This window comes from Vidua macroura, chromosome Z (assembly GCF_024509145.1).
Source record: "Vidua macroura isolate BioBank_ID:100142 chromosome Z, ASM2450914v1, whole genome shotgun sequence".
NCBI lineage: Eukaryota > Metazoa > Chordata > Aves > Passeriformes > Viduidae > Vidua > Vidua macroura.
Window position 1 is genome coordinate 27902045 of NC_071611.1, and position 22310 is coordinate 27924354.

Consider the following 22310-nt stretch of genomic DNA (forward strand, 5'->3'; position numbering starts at 1 on the left):
GGGCAAACATTTCAATATGTTTGTGACCCCAGATTAATCCTAGCATGCCTATAATCCATGTCGGCCAAATCCTAGTATTTAGCCAAATACTTGGACACACTTCTGAACAGTAGCTCAATAACAGTCTGCCAGTAATTATAGAAAGCAAACCAGCTGCATTCTCGGGCCCTGCCAGGACGGGCTGCCAGCGCAGCGCTGCAACTCCCACCGGCGCCTCGCACCCGCCCCTCACGGAAATCACGAAAGCCACGGACGCCACGAAAGCGCCCGCCCCGCGCCCGGAGCCGCCCCGCGCATGCGTCCCGCCCATGCGTCCCGCCGCGCCGCTAGGGGGCGTGCGCGGCGGGAGGCGGCCGCGAACTGGCGCAGGAGCTGACGGACGAGCGCTTCCTGCGGCGGTCCGGCCGCTTCCTGCCGCATGCCGGCCTCTTCCTGCGGCGTCTCTGCATCCGGGGGACGGAGCAGGGCTCAGCTGCAGAAACTGGTCTCCGCTGCCCGCCCCGCGCAGTGCTGCCCGCAGGCTCGTCCCGCCTGCCTCCGCTCAGGCCCCGCGTGAGTGTCCTCTGGGGGTCCCGCGTGGACGTGGCAGGGAGAGGCGTCGTGGGGCCGGGCTCTGGCCCCAGGGGTGGCAGTGGGCCCGGACGCTTCTCCCAGCGTGGGGGCGGGGGGCTGGCGAGCTTCCGTGCGCACGGGCTTATCTGCGCGGTTCACTCATGTGGCTGTGTGGGAGATAACTGCTTGTTTGGAAATAGTGCCCAAAGGGACAAAGGTACCTGAACTGTAAGTGACGAAGCTTGTTTAGGAGATTCTGGCAATTCCTGGCGAGGTAACCAGTGCTGAAAGTCACGGTAAAGGGTCGTTGTTGCTCTTGTGAGACAACAGTGTTGCTGCATTGTTTTGTGTTGGGAAAGGTAACTCTTCCATTGCTTGTCTTCTTGGTGTTTACAGCTTCAAAGTCTAAACCGAGCATGTGTTTCTTCTGCGCCTAACTCTTGAATTCTCACTCATCGTTCTGTTATTAGCTAAGTGTAGCCATAAACTGCTTATGTGTACGGTGTGCTGTGGAGAGTGCCTGGTCTGCTCAGAGGGGAACGAGGCATGTTAACAGTTGTTCTGTTTACTAGAAATGGAAAAGTTTGGACAGCACATAAATGCTCATCCAGACTAAATGTCAAGTGACTTGTTATTCAACATGATGTCATTTCTTCGGCAGAACTGAAAGTGAAAATCCAAATAGTAACTTTAGTAATGCATAATGCTTCCCCTCACCTACCTCATCAAATGGGGAAAAAAAAAAGAATTAAGAACTCTAATAGCTTTCTCTTAGAGCTAGTGCAGCAATGTGCACCTATTTGCTATTCACTAGTGTGGATTGTTATCACAGGAAATAAGGAGCAAAGCCAAACCAAACCATATAAACTCCTTATTATTAATTTTCTTATGCTCTGTCCTAATGCTGTCTGCAGTGATAGTTGGCGCTATCTGGCTAGTTGTACTAAAATCAATTTTTAGTCAAAAAGATACTAAACCTATATTTTTCTATGACAGAGTCTGTTCAGTAAAATAATGCTATATATTTATGATAAAGCATGATGAGATTAGTTGCAATTGGTGTAGTCATTTGTCTGCTTTTTTACATGTCATGTTGTGAAAAAATACTAACTTCATGATATAACTTGTAGTTCATGATTAGCTGCATCTTCGTGCTCTTATGATGTACTCAAGGGTTTCTTTCCATATATTGTGAACCTCATTGTGGAATGTTTCAAATACGAAACAAATTCCACTGTTACATGGTACTTTTCCCTGAGATGAAAACTCTTATATCTTGTCACATGTAATTTTTTTTAAACTTAAAATTGAGTGGGTCATATAAAAATTCACTTTTAAACATAAATAAAGTAAGCAGTAATTATGAAATTTCAGAGTATGCAGTATTTTTATTCAGTGTCTAATACTGAAAGTCCTGTGATCAAATCTTAGTTGAATTTTTAAACCAAGAGCTTGAAAGGTAACCGGTATTTCTTTTTGCCTGATTTCAAATTTTTTTTTTTTTTTTTTTTTTTTTTTTTTTTTTTTTTTTTTTTTTTAGATAAAAGGATACATGTTCACTTCAAGTAGAAAGGAGCATGTTCCCAAATTCTTCCAACTTGGGTCGTCCACCCTTCCCTCCAAAATATCAACAACAGAGTACTTTCTTCACTAAACTTCCTCTAAATATACCTCCTACTCTTCTTTCTCACCAGCAAATTGTTGTTCCTCCATTTCATTTTCGCAGTGCACTGTAAGTAGAGTAAGATTTGGTAGTAGGGGTTGGGTCTGAAAGAAATATTTCTCTTTATGCGGGATGGTTTTCATTGTTTATAACATTGAACTGCACTGAACTTACAAAACGCGAAGATGTCATATAAAATAAATAAGAGCAAATAAAAAAAAGCTATATCATTTCTCTTACGGACCTGCAAATCTAAATGCTCACCTGCGATGAATAATGCATGAGATCTAATTGCACTAATTAGAGCTGTTAATCCACAACTCAGTTTTAAAGATCTTCAATTGTATTTGTTTACTGGGGAGAACAGGGAGGAGATGAGAAGGGGAAGAAATGTTTATTCTTGGTTTTATATTTGAAGACATTGTAGTATTGTTTAGGCTTTTGAATTTAAAAGTTCCTCAAGTGAATTTGTTTGCTAACCCCTTCTTATACATGTGCTGTCAAGAATTAGCATCTTCTGTTTTTAATGAAATACATATTATAAAATGAAATATAAACTGAAAGAAAGATGTAGTCCTTCTAAAAACAACTCAAATTATAGGACTTGTAGAATTTAATATTCAGTTAACTACAACTACCAACCCATGAAAAGTATCTTGGTTGTCTTATGAATGATTGTTGTGGACTGTAGTCTTTCTAGAACTCTTTTGAGTGGCAACATTGAAGCTACTCCAGCTGTTACTCCGGTTGTTACACTGCAGCCAGTGAATTATGGAAGTGTCAGTCCAGTGTCTACGTCAGATGCCCTGACATCATTTCAAGGAAGAAAGTAAGTTCATTGAATGTGTGTGACTAATACTGGTTGTAATATACCCATTGTAATGTACCCTTTGATATCAATTTCTTATGCAATTTCAGTTATGTTAGAAATTGCAATACTGAATACTTTTTTCTTTTTGATGGAAACAGCCATGTATTGGCTCTTTAAAGCATTGTACCTGTCTGAGAATCTTAGTACTCAGAAGTGACTTTCTGTACCTAGTTTTTCTCTTCTGGCATCTGTAGCCTTGCAGAAGTGATTAAGTGATGTATTGTAATACTGCAGTGAATTATGGTCTGTGTGGGCTTTACTTTAAGCTGGTTTGTGTCAATGAATGTTCTTTTCCTGTTAATTTGTCATGTTAAAAATAAAGAGTGGAGCCTCAAGATGTTTTGGGAATTGTCATGTTTTCCTCATGACACATTAGGTGTTTTTCCTAATTTTCTTAACTATGTGATGTATTATTTTTCAAATACAAGATATTAAATTCAAGCATGTGTAAGTTCTTTTTTTTTTAAAGAGGATTTTATGGAAACCTAGTTTTTGTAGGTTTTTTTTTTTAATTAACTTGAATTTACATTACTACCTTTGTTATTTTAGTTACCACAGAAAGGGAAATTTTGCGTAAATGTAGGGTTTAATTTTCTTTTAATGCTTTAGAAAAAATCCCATTATCTTTATTAGTTCAGATATACTAGCTGATATATGTTTCTAGTAATTGTGGGAATCAACTGATTGGAAGGAGGTTCTATATATCTTCAGTACTATCTCCTGAATGCTATTTCTCTAACAAATCTAACATGAAAAAATAAGCACAATCAAATACATGCTATTAAGTTATAGCTGAGTGTGTAATTATCCCATGGACTAAGGAAGCTCCTGGTTTCATGCTGCATGCATCTTTTCCTCTTGAGCAGTCTGTTCTATGACAATTATGCTATGCTGGGAGATTTGTAGTCAGCTTAAACAAATCTGTCATTTGGATTTCAGTTGGTTAAGTGCAGACACTTGCCTTGAAGAATTGCATCAATCCAGTTCTCAAGTAGCTTCATTTCTGCGATTTTATGTTCTCTTTTCCCATTCCAGGTTTGTTTCACATAGTACCTAGGATGGACACACCTGTTCTATAGCATACTTGGGCTTAGTGAAGTAGTTATGTCATTAAGTGTTAGTATTTGAACTTTGTAGAAACTGTCTTTTATCATAAACTGGAGCTTGTGAACTGGAGGAATTACACAGTGTCTCTCTCTAGGAGACAAAGTCAACAGAGTGTTCCAGATGATGCCAAACGGCAGCGGATTCATTCACATGATTCTGATACAGCTGTAGTTAACCAAGCAGTGCCTTTGCCAGAAGAAAGTAGACGCTCCTTCCCAGCATCAGTTTCAGTTCTGTCTCCAGTGTTGCATGCACATGGCTCACCAGCCTCAATTGGATGTGTCCCTCCTTTGCAAGATACTTTGTTTCCAGATCCTACAGAAACCAGGCTCCCTGTTGCCAAGGATGAGGTAATGGCTTTCTGTGCCTGTGCTTTACTTCTGTCTTCCGAGCAGGCAGAATGTAGAGGTACTGTAGGAGACCACAAACATTTCTGCCAAGGTTTTTGACAGTATCATGGGATATCTATTGGTAAGCTGCCATTAGAAGTAGTATCAGTAACCGTAGCTGCCATGTGGTTCTATATCACCTCCTTGTCTGTGCTTGGGTTTGAAGCATTTTTATGGTGGCAAGGGAATTCAGGGTATTGTTTCCTTGTGTTGTTAATTTACATCCTAATGTCAGGAAACCTACATGTCTGCTCTAGGAAGTAAAATTTGGAGAATAGTCCATTTCTCACATGATGTGAGGTGGGGAAAATCCTGACTAAAAAAAACCCACTGTAATAATATGAGTTAAGCCCATTCTGAATAAAAGCAGTATTTGGCCTGTAAAGATGTTCACTACCTCTTTTCAAGACAGCATAAAAGTTATTGTCATAGCTGTTCTGGAATATAGAAGAGAATGGCGTGGAGTTTAGAGCTGTTTCTTATTCTGCACCCACATGACAGAAGGGGTTTGGGTTTTTTAGTGTAAATATGCCTGTTGATTATAGAATGTGTTTATCCTGCAGTGTTGGGAAAGGAAAACAGTCAATACCTCCTTCCAACAGAGATCTGAGTTTTTAATTAGTTTATGTGGGATAAAAAAGAAAGCTAATTTAAATCAGTTTTTTTAATGATATTTTTCTCCCTATTACTGGTAGGCAAAGTGATGACAGTAAAGTCAGCAGAAGATATCTCTGGTCATTCACTACTTATTCCCTGAAATACTGCATGTATTGATGATGCAAAAATTATTTTCTCTGGTTTGCCATTTTATAACAAATGGAACAAATTTAAAGTTAAAAACTTAGCAGAAATTTCTTTAAAGAACTATTAATTGTGAATTTTAAGTGCAGTAAAACTCTAGACAGTGGAGTAGGTCATGTGAAATGGTGCTGGGTTTTGCATTTAAAAAACCCAGCCTTCTGTGTTTCATGTAATTGCATCCATACAAGAAAGAATGTTCACTTTGCTGTGTCTTTACTTTTTGTATGTGTGTGTCCAGTTAAGTAAACAGGTTTTGGAATGGTTTCAAGCATGTCGGCAACAGGTCTCTGATTTGGACAGAAAAGAGCTTTGCAGAACAGAACTCCAGAGAGAAATTCAGCTGATTTTTCCACGTATGTTTTGAATCTAATTACTTAATATCAGTTTGCATGTTCTTCCAAGTTTGTGATTCATCCTTCCTCTCAAACTGTAATATGTCATGTCATGTTTATTTTTTGTTACTCTTCTTTTACAGAGAGCAGACTTTTTTTGGTTGGGTCCTCACTGAATGGATTTGGCACTCGTACTAGTGATGGTGATTTGTGCCTGGTGGTTAAAGAAGAACCAGTAAGTAATTTAAAACATATGTAGTTAAAACAAAGTCTGGTTTTATGTATGTACTGTTAAAAGGTTGGATCCTGAAATGATAAAAAAATTCTTAAGTCTTTTTGATTTAATAACATAGTTTTGCACTCAAAATAGCTACAAACTATGAGCCCAATAATGTGCAGATAAGAATTCAACCATATCAACTTAACAAAACTTATTTTTAAAGCTTTACCTTCAATTCATAAGTGCAAAAATACAGCAAAAGGGAAGCAGATGCCTAGAATGATGAAGAAAACTGTTTAGAGAACTCTTTTAGATGCTGAAACAAGTTCTAATAAATAAAATTTTGTATTATTTAGATGCATAGCTACCAATTCTGGTGATCAGGAATAAAAATGTATTTAGTATCTTAAACATTTTTAGTGAGGAAAAAATATTACTGTAGAAATTAGATAAACAGAAAGGATATCTGAAAGAAATTTAAATAGACTATAATCTTGAAAGAATTGAAGCATAATTTAAAGGGAAAAAGAGGGCATTTTTGTATAAATGGGGCTAGGTTTTCATCTAGATCTGATTTTTGAATGTCAGATAATCACTTTGAATATTAAGTATGGATTTTTCTGTCTGGCATTTACTGTGATAAATGTGTATGTAGGCTGTAGAATGTGTTGGTGTACATGTTTATGCATTGTTCTGAGAACTAATTTCATTTTAAAAGCAAAGTGTGCTTACTTTGAGTATTTAAATGAGAGATACCAATTTTTTTAATGAATTTTAATTCCACATTTCAGGTGAATCAGAAGACTGAAGCAAGACGTATACTTAGCTTAGTCCAAAAACTCTTCAGTACTAAACTTTGTAAGTTACCATCTAAAGTGAGGTGGTAGGATTATTGGCAGTTCTGGAAGAAGTGTTGATGCTCAATTGCAACTAATGGATGTAATTGCGTCTTGTCTAGGTTCTAATCACAGTACTCTTTGAAGAAAAGCTATAAATATTTAGTAATGTTACTTTATGCTGATGAATGATAATTAGAAAAACAACAGTGTTTCTTGAAAACTAGGGGACTTCAATAGTGGGTAATATCTCAGATGACTTTTGAGTTGTGAAACACAATGAGAAGGGAGTAGCTTTCTTTTTGGGAAACCTCTTTTAGTGAACTCTTGCTAATACCTTAGATTGCAGTGTCTTCCTGGGAAAAATACTCTTAAGTATTTGTAAAATAAGATGTCACTCACAGTAGACTGTGTAGAATTGATTTTTTTTCTTTTGAGAAGTAACTAACTTAGGTGCCTAATGAAGAAAGTAATAAATGTTGACAAGCACATACTAGCACATACAGATAAAACGTGTCCATTCATAGTTTCTTCAGCTTATTGTTTAGACTCCCTTCAGATTAAGAATTCACATGTGTAGTTCTTGACTTAAATGTGAAAGCCTTGTACTTCAAAGAGGCTTTTGTATCTTCCTTTGAATTATGAAATACTCTTAACATTTACTGATATCAATGACTTTATTACCCTACTTCCCAGACTTGTGGTAGATTCTTTGATGCTACTCCTTATAGTGATGTTCTGAACAGTCCTGCAGTGCTAAAAGGAACAAACTATAAATTTAAATGTAGACTTCAAAATTTCTTTGTTGGCAAGTATGCATGCACAGATTGTAACAGCTCATGTGGAAGAAACACTTGATACATCTATTGCTGAATAGGCATCTCATATTTAATGGTTATTACTACTGATTATGGACATTTGCATAAGTCTGAAAATTAATATGGGTTTGTCTGTGGTACAGCTCTCTTCAGTGCTTTCTGATAGCACAGTGATAACACAGATGTGTTTCCAGGGTTCAAGAAGCTTCTAAATTAGCAGTTTTTTTCAAGAGCTCTTGTTATGTGACAAAGTCTTAGACAAAATCAGGTTTGTTTACCAGTATCAGAAAGATATGATAGTCATGTGCAAGTGATTTGTGCCTTTGCCCATTTTTAATTTTGTAATTCTCTGATATCTTGCAAGTGCATGTGGTCAGCTTGGTTTAATCACAACATTCTATGGAAGGTAAGGCAGGACAAAGCACTGCTGAGATTACCACTCCTGTCAGGTTCCCTTTGTTGTGGTATGTAGTCCTCTTACATCATCTCTTCAGAATCTTAACATCACTGTGGCATTAATTCCTATTTGTAGCAATTGTCCTGTGTTTGTGTGTGGATATTTTGTGAATAGAACTAGCAGACAGAAGTTGGTTAAAAATATTCAAAACCAAAAGGCTTTGGCACATGGGTCTTTACATATAGATTTAGCTAATTTACTAGCTGTAGCTCAGTTATGCTAAGGTTTAGTACTTCTGGAACAGGAGGTGTCCCGGTTTCAGGTGAGATAGTTAATTTTCTTCTTAGTATCTGATACAGTGCTGTGGTTTGGATTTAATATGAGAATAATGTTGGTAACACACTGAAGTTTTAGTTGTTCTCAGTAGTGCTTACTATACATCAAGGAGAGCCTGTCTACCTGAAATGTATGAAGCTGCTTCTGGTAATTATTTTCAAGTTTTGTGCTGCCCTGTTAGCATGTATGATAGTATCCTATAATTTTAAGGTGATACTTCTCTGACAATATTAGTTAAGTATTTCTTTCTTCTGTAGAAGAGAGATTGCAGTATGCTCTTAACAAGTGTGTGAGCACTCATAAAACTTACTGTTACTTCACAGGAGAGAATGGAAATAAACATAGTTTGGGCCAAACGTGAAAGCTACCAAAGTGTGTGCCAAGATGTAAGAGAAACAACAACAGGGAGAAAATATAAGATGCTATTTAAATAAGTTCTTGCTCTGTTTTTTTGAGAGAGTTAAAAGGACAAAAAGAAATAAGGAGGATATTTGTGGCATAGGTAAAGTTTTAGAGATTTTTTAACTCTTTTCCATATCACTTTGGTTCAGAAACCTGGGAGAAGTTTTTTCTGTCTGTGCCTCTTACAACATCTCTGGCTTTGTTCTTGCACTCTGCAGTGTTCCTATGCATTCCAATATAAGGACAGTAAAAGTGTGATTCCCTGCTTATTTTGCCTTAATTCTATGATGGATAAATGAAGAAGCATTCCAAGGGCAAATTAGATCAGTCCCTTTCACAATTTGTTTTGTTTACAGAACTTTAAGTGCCATCTCTTTTATCCTTCGTATAGAGTTGAATGTGATTGTTAGATTGGGAGGTTTGGGAAGTGGGTTCAAAATTTGTATAAACTCTAGCTTGTTTTAGGTTTGTAAAAGGTAACAAATCTGAGCAAGGAGTTTTAGTTCATCAGATTCTAAGTCTTATAGCTGAGGCTTTTCTGTGTTGTCATTCTGCATCTAGAATACCAACTGAAATGAAAATGTATTCTGTTTTTGAATAGTCTAATAACAGAGAAAGGTGGGGAAAAGCTTCTGATATTTTATTAGTTGTTTTTATGTATATCTAAACCACTGAGAGTAAATGTCAGACTGATTCCTCACTTCAGAATCATCTGTGTGGGATTCATTTTAAAAACACCTTGATAGTATTAGGTTGGCAGGTATTTACTGTCTGCATAAATAGCAAAGAGCTCATTTTCCCTTAGATTTACAAAAAGGTGCAGTAGCATTGAGACTAGGGTATCAGAGTGGTATCTGCATGGTAATGATCTAGTGGGAAATGTGTAACAGCTGGGACAAGCAGAAGAGAAGTTGAACTGAGTTGAATGACTTTGAAGGATTGTGCAGATCATTGAAGGAATTCCAAAAAATCAGTTATTTCATCCTCTGGTGGGTTGTACCTTCCTGGATTCTTCATGAATGTGAATTCAGACTTCTGTGTTGTCCAGTTTCTCCTTCTATAGTATAACCAAATCAATAAGGAAGAGCAGGCTACGCGCCCAGGATGTCAAGGATCTTTTTGGCATATACCATGTTTGGGATGAATATTCTGCACAATTGCTTAATCTTTCATTCTGTAAAAGAAGAGAAGGAATTAAGCTCTTCAGTGTGAAATTCTGCATGAATAATTTATATATGAAGCAGTGCTTAGTCATCTTTGAAGCCGTTTATACTGCTTTCTGCTAAGCTGAAGTGGTCTTCATGACCTTTCTGTAGATGTGCCTGAAACTGTGGAGCAGCTGTATAGATTTCTTTTCATGTATTTTGGTGTAGCCTCTCTGGTCATAGCTTTCATGGTCACGTAGTCAGTTTACTAAGGCACTTACTCAAACCTCAAGAGTTCCACACCCTATATTTGTGACTGTTTCTTCCCCTGTATGTATATGTAAGGTATAAAAAAGATTCTGCTAACAGCATCATTGGTCTGAGCCATGAAAGAAGATACCAGCAGGAAGTTACTGCCTTCTAACTTCTTCTTACCTCTTCTATCTTCTTCCTTGCTTTTTACCATCCTGTGAAACAGATTGGGATTATGCTTTGGGCTGTATCTTTTTTTCTTAACCAGCTAATTTGACACAAGCATCCATCAAGGCTAGGGAGCCATTTACAGACAAGGATGTGTTTGGAAGTGGATTGTCACTAGAATAAGTTCAGTTAACCTCTGAAGAGCATTAGGAAGGGTCATAGTGAGGAAAATTGAATTGCTATGGCATACAGATAGAGATCCACTGTTGCCTGCCATGTGTTAGTGCATTGGGAATCTTTGTCTTAAATTTGTTAGTGAATAGAGAGGAGGTAGAGAGGTCTGCATGCTTTAGACTCTCACTTTAAAAATATTCTGGGATATTGGAGGAGAGAGGCCTGGATGTGTCGGAAGGTGCAACTAGAAGGAGGGGATGCTTGTGTTAATTTAGCAGAGAGTGAACATGAATTGAAGTTGTTCATTTAAGATTCTCCCTTTAATATCAGTAAATTAGTAAGACTGTCTTTTTTTGAGTGCCAATCTGTGTGTTGCTTAGGCTTCTGCAATGCATTAAAATCCAGATAAAAGATTGCCTCAGTCAATCTATCTGAATATGCATATCCACAAAACAGTTTCAGAAAGTCTCAAAAAAATTTGTTTTAATTGAGTATTGCACAGATTTTGTTCCATCAAATCTGAATTTGTCATCCAAAAGCAATGGAGATTATGCTGTTTAATCAAGCTGGCTGTTCAGCTAATAGAAGTACCTTGTTGCATTTTCTGGAGGGAAAGAAAAAATAATTTTATTCAAGGTTGTTTTTAGTCTGTATTACATGTACTGTGCATGCTTATTTATGCTAATCTGAGGTTAATTTATAAAAACAATGAGAAAATGTATGATGTTGGATATGGACAAATTCAAGTGGTCCTAGATTTGGCAAAAGAAGTAATTACTAAAATCGCACCTTTTGTCCGAATTCATATCACATAACCTACAGACTCTACTTTTCTTTCTTTTCTATTACTTTCTTGGGCACAATTCATTCAGGATTATGGGAAGCTAGGCTGAGGTATGAAGTCTAGGGAATTCACAACAATATGGCTGATGCAACAGCTTTGGGGAGCTGAGTGTGGAGGGTGCATTTGGTAGCTCTGTGAGTGGCTGAACTTAGTATGTGTGAGTTTGGATGGTCTGGCATTGAGCCTGTTTGTCTATCCTCTGTAGATAATCATCTGATAATCATCATCAATGCAGTTTATTGCATGTCCTATCACTATTAAAACAAAAGGCAAATAAAGCTTATCCTATTTTTGATAGAAAGCATTATCATGTTTTCAGTAGCATTTATATGCTATATTATATGTACATTATAATTCAAATGAACAGTTTTTAAAACAAGTTTTAAGCCTATTATTCCCCCATCCTGGTTGGATATGTTCTTGCTCCTTTATTTTTGTACCTTAATTATAACTAATCAGGATTTGTAATACAAGTACTGTTCCATGAAAGGATTGTAGTCCTTATGTTAAAATTTCTGGAATATATTTCCCTCAGAAAAGTCTTCTACTTGATGTTCTACTTACTTTTTCTTTAATGTTTAGTTGTGGGGGGTTTTCCACCTGCTTTTGTAGGTTGTTTTTTTGCTACAGTTGCTAAAGGTTATTTAGTTTAGCACAACCCTGCTAAATTTAATAAGCTGCTATTTGCTATAAATCACTCTGTTAGATTCTAATATTGGATCTTTTTTAAGATCTGCATCTTGCATGAAACTTAATTGCATATCTTTCTCTCTTTCAGCAAGCTACATTGAGCGACCTCAGCTGATCAGAGCAAAAGTGCCAATAGTGAAATTCAGGGATAAAGTCAGGCAAGTATTCTGTTCAGCCTAATCTTTTAGACTTTGTCATGGGAAAGTATTCTATATGTGTACTGCCCTTATGAGTAGTCCCACTGTTTTGTGTGTTTATTTGTGTGGTGCTGTAGTTGTATCACAAATTTGTAGAGTTAGCATGCAGTGGCAGCTCATTGCCGTGATGGTCTGAAGCACCTCTTGTGATTGAGATGCTATTCGGTTCCTGTGATGCGATTTAGAAGCAGTACATCACATATTTCTGTGGGTTATTTGTACATAGTGGACTCCAAGTTAATAAATGGTTTGATGGAAAAACAGTGGTAGGAAGAAAACTGTTGTAAAATATAATTTTGCTTGCTGTGCAGACCTGACTGTTGAGCTATACAAGCAACTGTGAAACAAGCTAGTTTGTGGTGATATTTTCTTGTATTCATTGTATATTCATTATGAGAATAATTTAGAGGGATGCACTAGGAGAGATAATGATGTCTTTCTTACTGTGTGTGAGAAAAGTATCTGATAGGAAAAAGTCATACAAACACTGAAATGTGTTGACAGTCTGAGTAATGTTCATTGTGCTCATTGGCTTAGTTTTGTAACACTGATATGTATCAGTTTCCTGTAGTAACATTGTTTCATCCTTTGTAAATTGGACTTTGAACAACTTTAATGTAGCTCTCTTAACCTGTCTATGCAGTTCTAACATTTTTAAACTCTGTCTCTGTCTTTTAAAAAATAAGCATACTTTTCTGGCCTCTCCCTATGAAAGCATATCACAACATGTTTTTATCATGATATTCCTTTATCATGGCAAGGTTCCTGCCCTGATAAAACTAAATCTGTCACGTCTACAGTTTGAACTAATCTATATGATCAGTTTAACCTTTTGTTTCATCTGAGATTATATACACACTTGTTGGGGTTTTTGCTTTACACTTTTTTCTTCATTTACACCCAGTCCCATATTTACTTGAGTATAATTGCCAACCTTCTTTTAAAAATTGGGATGTTTTTTACTTTCTATTTTAACAGTACAGAAGGTTGTTTCTTCCATGCTTCCTGAAAGTATGGTACTTGTCAAGCTAAAATTTGGGTTATTTGGATTAGCTACATATAGCAATGCTAATCTTTTCATATATAAATGAAATTATACGTTCCTGGTGCAAATATTGAATGAATTATGGGATTCTAGCAAGAATATCCTTCCCCCAATTTAAAACGAGAAAATAAACTTTAAAAAGAGACCTTTAGTATGGAACAGATGGAAGTCATTGTGTGAGAAGATTGAAGTCTTTTTGTAAGCATTTATAGTCCATAGTACAGTCGCTTTCAAAAAATAAGTCATGATAATTGTATACCTTACAGATAGGATTTAAAGAACTCTTTATTTCCCACTAAATCAAAGTATGATCTTCTAAGAATAGAAGCAGCACATTATATTTTTGCAGAGTAAAATGCAGTGTTGTTCGCCATCTGGTTTTCCATCTTCCACATTGCTTTTGTGGAAGAGAGGAGTGGTGGTGAATGTCATCATTTTGGGCTGGGATTTTTTTTTATTGTAGTTTGTTTTTATTTTGTTTTCTGTCTTTACAGTTATCTTACTTTTACATAACCTGTCACCTCCATGTTTTGTATTATTATTTAAGCATTTGTCTCTTTCCAGTCTCTTACTGGCCTCGTATCTTTTGTAGACTCAGATGTACAAAAAATGCATATGCATGCATTTTTTCCCAGAGGTCTTGCAAAATGGATTGGATATCTTGTACCCAGGGTACTAAGCCTGTATTTGCCAAAATTGAAACTAAACATTACCAGCTTCCTGTGAGAGCTAGTTTTTTGATGCCCAGCTGCTGGGAGAAGGTGGTTGAATTCAGTGGGTGTTATCTCTGTATCTGGAGATGAACCTTCTAATATGTTACAAATAACTGAAATATATATATATTTCATATATAACTGAAAATAGCTGTTTTCCCTTACTTTGATTCAGTGAATGAGAAAGCATTCAGTTTGTATTTGTTCTTTTATAACCTTTAAACTTGGGGGTTTATAGTGCTGTAAAAATAAGAGAAGATCAACTGCACTTAAAGGCTTACCATCTTTTTTTTGGTAGTCTTTCCCAGGAAATTATTCTAATGCTGGTTCTGCTTCCCAACAGCCTTTGATCAGTTATCAAGATCTTTATACTACAGAAGATACAAAAAATCTTCCTCTTCTGCTACAGTTGATGTGCAGTTGACTCTTTTCCTCTCCTTTGGTGCTTTTTAGTAGAACTTGAGTCCAAGCGGTACAAAACCTTTTTCACTTGCCACCACTGCAACAGCTATTAAACATGCATAGTAAACATGCAATAGAACTTGCTTCAATCAGCATCTGGTAAATAGTCTTGTTGTCAATTTGGATTAATTGGAATTACACATGCAATCTGACATTTTTTATTATATTTGCACATGCAGTTAATGTTCTTATGGGTGTTCATGCTTGTATTTACAACTGTGATGTGGTAGCTGAAGCTTGTTTATTTCCTGTACTGTTATGCACTATATTCTTAAAACATATAAAAGTTTATGCTTGATACTAACTCAGGTTAAAAATTATGCAGTAGTTTTGATGCAAAGAATGTTTTGCTGTAAAAAGTAAATAAAAGATGTAAAAAATGTAAAATGTTCAAAATACATAAAAAATTTCTTGTAAGCCTCAAATTACTGTCTTTTACAAATTTAATGAATTTCAGGTCCATGTTCCCCTTATATAATCAAGAAAATCCAAAGTGTTTGGGTGAACAAATGCTATGTGAATGAAACTTGTGCATGTAAAATGGAAAGAGCTGTATATCACATATACACTTACTTCTTTGTCTAATAATAGGCTCTTCCTGTTGCAAGTTGACCATGAATGCAATGTCATTTCTTGAGTTCTGTGAGTAGTTAGGCTCTATGTGCAGTAGGAAATTGAAACTTTGGGCAGGTTGTGTTATGAATACAGCAGTTAGTGCTTGTTTGCCTTATTTAATCTTAACAGAATGAAAAGTATCAAAACTGTTTTATTGCAAAACATGTAGTGTTTACTCAGAATTGGCTTTATTCCTGCATACTGATTCTCTCTTACTGTCATTGCAGAAATGGCTCTTACCTTCTGACTTCTTCCAGTTCTCTTTCTCAGTTCATTGGCATAATTTCCTAAACTAATACCTCAGAGAATCATTCCTGGTATCAAAAGTTATCTGCAGTAAATCATGTAGTGCAAGTGTAATTAGGAGAAAGATTTGGTAAAAATTAAAAAAGATATCCTAAGTTGTCCTAAAGTCTAAATTTGCATCTTCATGTATTCTTCACAACAATTACATTTTTATAACAAAGGAATTCCAAGTCTATAAATGGCTCAGGAGCTATAAACAAAACTAAATCACGGCATTTAAAACTCTGAAGAAAGTTTCTAGGGCTTTATATTAAAATTACCTTTTTCTGTATCTGTCTTAAAGTAGGTAGTAAGCATTCAGAAATTAAATACCATGATGCTTCATTTTTTTTTCCTCCCTAATAGCAATGTGGATTTCGACTTGAATGTAAACAATGTGATAGGTATAAGAAATACATTCCTTCTGAGAAGCTATGCATTCAGTAAGTTTTTATTGTATTTTCTTATTTCTTGAAACTTTGCTTATAGAGTTTGTGTTTTGGTATTGATATGCTATGAAAATTTAATAGATTACTATATATATAATTACCTATTTAGCTACATTAAGTAGCTTTAAGTTCTTGTTGCTCATTTTAAATACACAGAGAAAACAGCTGTATGTTTTTAATTGAATATTATAATATTCAGAAGATAAAAAAGATTCCTCATATTCAGGTCCATATATATACTACAAGGGCTACTTCAGCTATTCTGCAGATAGTAATATAATGATGGTTATCTAGTGGTATAGTCTCCAGCTTATTTTATTTCCTTACAGCCAATGACAGTATGGATGGCTGATAGCCAGCTATGTCTTTACGCTGTTGCAGAGTCTTTCCTTGGAAAATCCAAAATACTACTTATGTATTTATACTAATCCCAAATCAAAATTGGTTTGTGTCTGCTCAGAAGTTTGCATTTTAGAGAGAGATTGTGAAACAGCCTTGTGAAAAGAAGGTAATAACACTCTTAGTGGTAAACTAAGGGTTTCTTTCTTAGCATTGCAATGTCATTTGTCAGATAAGTACATAAAGGAGTGTGCCTCAGCCTTTTTCTTCTAGGGCATTTGCATTTATTCATTTATCCCCTTCTTCAGTTCTTGCATAAAGGAATTTCTTTCTAATTATGTTAGGCAGCTACCAATAGAAACTACCTTCATTAGTTAATTTTTACTAATATTTCAGTCAAAGTAGTTTGTGTTCCATATTTGTGTTACTAGGAGAGTCTACAGCTTGTCCTGGATCAGTTGGTTAACTGTGATTTCTTCATACATTCAAGAAAGTGTATGACTGGAAAAGGATTTGCTCCCAAGTTTAAAAATATTAGGAAGTAATCATTGAATAGTCACTATAGTCTAATGTTGATATACTTGTTTGTAGCTTCTTTCTTTTCTCAGAAAATCACTGTAGGGCAGACAAGTCTAAATGTGACTTGTCTAGACCTTCTCTTCTGTTCTGCTGTGGTGATCACTATTATAAGGCCAGCAAAATTAACTTCATGTTTTCTGGTGAAGGCTAAATAATATTTTCTTGAGGTCAAGGAGTGAGTTAATAGCAAAGGGAGACCTGTGATAGAAAATACCATCTTCTCAATGTTCTGGACCTTCCTAAATAGTCAAAACTGTATCGTATAGCTTACAGCTTGTCTGTCTTGTCTTCCTTGGACCAGAAAACTTAGGTTATATAAGGCACACAAAACTAAATGAAAGCTTTTATCAGACTGTCTCCATACTTATTATAAGTCATATGAACAAGGGTGGATAGCCTTATATGTATTGTCCTGCTCACCTAAATGTGTAATTGAAGGTCTTCAACCTGCATGGGGGAAAAAAATTATCAAATTACCTCTAATGTGGAAGATGTATTGGTCTGTTTTCCATTGGAACAAATTAGATGCTTAGACAAACAAGGTACTATCTATCTTAGTGAACATGGTAAAAAAGCTAAAACTCAAAAGATTTCTGTGGATGCTGTTCTGTTTTGAAGTTAACTCTTCTGTGTTGGTGCATGAGTGCTCTAGAAAACATTGAGGATGATGAGGCAAGCTGACACAAATGTCCACAGAAAAAGTAGGTAGATTAGGCAGAGCTAGAAGTCGAAATCTGTGCTGTTATGTTACCAGCGGTTGGTTGAGGGGGGCATGTCTGTGATTAATCAGCAGTTTTTGCTAGATATTTTTCAGTTAGTGGAGGATGGACTTTTTAGCTTTGTGCAAATAACATTACTGGGCATTTTCTTGAGAAAATGCATGTTTCAAAGTATCAGACAAAGTTTACTGGCCATATTGCACACTAACTTTGTTATATACTAATTACAGGCACCAGCAGACAGAATTTAATATCTCAAAATGAGGTCAACTAAAAAAAGATCTTTTCTACTGTGACACAAAATAGCTATGTGAAGATCATACCTGGCATATGGCTGTATTTATGTTTTTCCTCATGAAATGCATGTGTATTAATGAGATATTGTATCTAACATGTCACCTGCATAAAAAGCTATTGAGGACAAGGCAAATTTAAAATTTATGTTTGTATGCAGGGATTACTGCTGTCATGTATCCTGATGTAAATTTTAGAATTAGCTGTGTCCTCCAGCCACAATAATTCTTTTCCCTGCCTTCAAAGTTTGTATAGCCTAAATAAAAAAATAACATAGGGTCTGTCCTGGCAGCAAGTTTATTCATGGAAAATTAGTACAATTAACTGGAGAGACCTGAGAAGTAGAACGATGCTTTGCAAATTTCCTAGTATACCTTCTGTAATGTGTCTGTGGATTTTACTACTCAAAAGCCTGTTTGCAAATGCAAGTACCTTATTTTGATTTTTATAGGATGGATAGTAATTGTAGAATTCTATAAGTAAATTCTGTAAAATACCTGCAGAAGATAACCTTAGAATACAAAACTACTACGTTGATCAAGTAAGAGCAAATGTTGATTAATTGCTATCTAGTTAAATGTACTTTTTAAAGATGTGTTTATTTTATTTGCAGTTGAGAATCGAGTTCGTCCATTAGTACTTGTTGTTAAGAAGTGGGCAAGTTTTCACGAGATAAATGATGCCAGTCGTGGTACTTTAAACAGCTATAGTCTTGTGTTGATGGTTTTGCACTATTTACAGAGTAAGTATTTTTTAGATGTTGAAACTGTCCCTTTTAAGTTCATATTTGTGTAATTTTCATCTTTAACTAAGCAGTAGTCATATCCTACACAGAAATATTTAAAGAGAGTTTTGCTCCATTTCCTTAGTGTTGCATTTGTCTTTAACAAGTGGACCTGCTCTTTGGAGGCAGAGTTACCACCTTTAAAAAGGTTTGGGAAAAAAAAAATTACCTGAAGGACACTGTGTAGCTATAAAATAAACTTACGTACTACTTCATAGAAATGTATAAGGACATTTACTGTAGTCATCTCTGGCAGCTGCCACAGCTGTCTAGGAAAGAGGAAAAGAGGGTTCAAATAATCCTTTTCATGCAAAACTGTGATCAGTCAGCTGTCTTGGCAAGATCAGCAGTCCAGAAACCAAAGAGGAGCTATCTACCTGTGCTTCCTCAGCCTTTTCTGTGGAGGAAAAAAAAAAGGCATGAAAAAAAAATCATGTGAGGTGTGGCCCTGTACACTGTACATTATCTAAGCACCGGATATTTAGCTTCTGATGTTTTATTCATTCAGATTTTATGCTTTTTTCCCCTGCTATATGCATGTGATGTTTCTGAAAATAGCCTCTGTCCTAGAATTTCTAATAGTGTTTTTGTTGATACTGTGTAGGGAAAAAAAAACACCTTTCTTTTGCACTAGTGTCCCTGCCTTCACTAGGCAAATTTCTTTTGTATACTTATATTATTTCCATATTCTTATACTAGTGTGGATGTCTTTTGATCCAGGTTTAGTCTGGCTTGAGTTCATTTGTAGATACATCAGTATCTTGTATGTGAATTTTCTTCCAGATAATAGGTCTAAATAACTTGAACAGTAAGAAAGGGAAATTCATAGGGCAAATGCTAGTGGTAAGTGGTAATTTTTCCCCTCCCATCCATCCTCTTAGTAAAGCTCACTAAAGCATACACACCCAGATAAAACCTTGATTTGCTGCTCAGATTTTGTTGCCTTTTAAGTTAGTGTGGTGGAGAACTGGAAAGTATTCCAGATGTTGCAGAAATGTGAACACCCACAAACAAAAATGTTATTGACGCAGCTGTGGTAATTTTCTTAGCAGTCCTGAATGTATATTCTACTCTTTGAAGGTACTCCAAGCACAGTCTAAGAATTCTGCTGTTCTGATTCTTAGTTCCTATGGAAAAAGGATTCTATGACATCTCTTCACCTGTAAGACCTTATTGAAGAGTGAATTAAGTCCCGAGTCCAAGACCAATGTACTGAATTTATTTATTATTTTCCCTAGTGAATGATGCAGACCAATTTCTTTGACCATGCTGAAGACATGATGTTAAAGCCTTAGTTTGAGGAGTACTCTGACAGTTCTATAGCTGCTTAAGTAGGATGTAAAAACTTAGGGATTTTGATCCATCTATAGGACCACCTAATCTGGGTGATTTTTTTTTTTTCATCTCTAATTTATACAGTTCAACAGATGCACTCCCAATCCATGGTTTCCATAAAAGTGACCAATATTTAGATAATTTTATGTTTGTTAGTATTGTTAATGACTGCATGATCTTCATAACGTGTTTGCCACTTAGCAGACCAGCTAACACTAGTAGACTGCATTTGTGTATTTTATGGGGATTTTGCTAGCAATGCCTACTCAGTGTATTTTTAATAGGTTACATTTGGAGACTCAGTATGTAATCCTTGGCAGCTGAAAAAACGTGTTCTTTTGCAGTAACTGTAGACTCTTTCATAGAATTGTATTAGATGTAAGGAAAAAAAGATGAGTGAAGCTCTAATTTTTCATTAAGGTAATCTAGATGATTTTCATATAGCCATGAATTCTGAATATGAATTTCAGACATAAAGCTGTACCCAGCTGCTATAGAATTTTTCATGCCTTTTACATATAGTAGTATCTTGGCAAGACCTTTCATTAGCTGAATAAAATTCCTATAGTACTGTATAGTACAAAATACAGTAATAGAAATGTTTGCTGAATAACTTATTTTACAAAATGCATGAAAGTGAAGTTCTTGATAAATGTTTTTAAGATAGAATTTCAATGCAAGTCTTTGATGTAGTTGATATGATATTGCTTCCTGTGAATTAAATGAATCACAGAAACTTTGAACTTTTTTTTTATAGCATTACCTGAACCCATCCTTCCATCCCTCCAAAAAAATTACCCAGTAAGTGTTTCTTATGGATTTACTATGTCATTTGTGTTTGACCCTGCTTATCTAAATATATGAATTCTTAACTATCTCTAATGGATTAAGTTGAATTAACAGTCTGTCAGTCGCGTCATTGATATGCTAGACCTAAGTGTGAAAAATATTATTTGCTGCTTTTGATAATTTCTTTAATGAGAATTCTGTTATGTATGGGAAGATTTGACACACAGTTAGAAGAAAGTGCTAATGAAAACCACTAACCTAATTCTCTTTATGCTGGCCTGGAAATATCCCTGTGTCAGCTGTAACTTTCTCTAATTTTCTTGCATCTTAATGTGTTAAGTAGTGCTTTTTCATTCAGCTCTGGTGCTTCAGAATTCCATACCTTCCCTGTTGAATTGCCTGATATTTCCATGTGCAGAAAATGAATGATACATGCTTTACTAAGGAAACTTGAGACCTCACAAAACTTGACTTCAGTCCTAAAAGTAAACACCTATTTGGAACTTTGTTATTGTAGTTAGATCATACTCTGTTCATTTCTGGAGAATCAGTATGCTTTGGTGCCTCCAGAAGTAGGAGTGTTTTTAGTGAGATTTAATCTAAGAAAAAATATCTAAAAGTAAGAACTGCCCTCCTAAATATTTGTCTGTGCACAGAAGTGCTATTGCAGAATAGTTCTATGCTGTAATTTATTTACAAAAATTCCTTGGTTCCTTCCTCTTTACCTGTCTCATATGTGTCACTTGAAATTTTTCTTTATTCATAGTTGACATAATTTGGTGTTCCTGTCTACATATGGGAGGTTTTTAATTGGTTGCTGACAATTGTGCCAAGCTAGTATCAGAAAGCCATTCTGTCTTTTGCCTGTATTTCCCATAATGCTGAAATGGGAATATTTACCGGTGCTCAGCATCAGGGAGAAAATACTGTGGTGTCAGCCATTTTGGTTAATTAAGATAATTGAGATGCAGAAGAAAGCATTGAGCAATAATTCACTGCAGTTTTATTTATATTGTAAATGTGCTTAGGGATACCTGTGCTATATTTTTATGGTCTTTATCTTTTCCTTTGATTTTTTTTTTTATGGTACTCTATACCTTCTAGTTTCTTCATTGGGAGCACTGAAAAGCCTTTGAAACTATCTTTCATTTCTTGTACACTTAGCTTTATCTGATAGGTTTTTGAATTGCTAGATTTGCTAATTACTTTTCCTTAAAGCTTGTCTGCTGTAGTGTTCTAAGTTTTGTGTAGCATGTTACTTAAAGTGTTTAGAACTGACAACTTCTGACTCTTCTGTATTTATAATGCAGACATTTATATTTGTCGTGTTCAAACTTTGTAGAGACGTCCAGAATACTATAAAAATATTAATGCCTTCAATCATTAAAGTAAAAGTATCCAGTGCCTTAAGCTGAAAAATCTAATTAATCTAAATGTGTTGTGTGAAAATGGTAGATCACTTGCAGGTGAGCACTGCTGTAAGAACTGCATTTTTACCCTGTTCTGATATAGATTATACTTTGTTTTGTCGTTCTTTCTTATATTTGGGAACGGACAAAATATTCTAGAATTGCTGACAAAATTTGAAGAATATTTTATGCATGCTTACTACAAACCAAATTGCAAGTATGTTTTTGATCTATTGTCTCCATTAAGAATTTAATTAAATGTTTAAAAATTATGAAATTTGAAAGTTCTGAATACTAAT

At 35.7% G+C, this 22310-nt stretch overlaps 1 protein-coding gene across 2 annotated transcripts in view; it reads left to right on the top strand.

Annotated features, from left to right (window-relative positions):
- The first annotated feature begins 384 nt into the window (after window positions 1-384).
- Window positions 385-22310, top strand: part of TENT2 (terminal nucleotidyltransferase 2) — a 37904-nt gene continuing 15978 nt past the window's right edge. Inside the window, exons 1-11 of one of the 2 annotated variants that reach the window (XM_054002950.1) lie at window positions 385-552; window positions 2093-2284; window positions 2907-3044; window positions 4288-4543; window positions 5622-5736; window positions 5859-5950; window positions 6727-6793; window positions 12086-12155; window positions 15681-15757; window positions 18308-18436; window positions 20571-20614. In XM_054002950.1, coding sequence (XP_053858925.1) covers window positions 2130-2284; window positions 2907-3044; window positions 4288-4543; window positions 5622-5736; window positions 5859-5950; window positions 6727-6793; window positions 12086-12155; window positions 15681-15757; window positions 18308-18436; window positions 20571-20614 — 1143 coding nt within the window. In that variant the 5' untranslated portion in view covers window positions 385-552; window positions 2093-2129. The remainder of the gene's footprint in view (window positions 553-2092; window positions 2285-2906; window positions 3045-4287; window positions 4544-5621; window positions 5737-5858; window positions 5951-6726; window positions 6794-12085; window positions 12156-15680; window positions 15758-18307; window positions 18437-20570; window positions 20615-22310) is intronic. The other variant, XM_054002949.1, reaches the window with a different exon arrangement.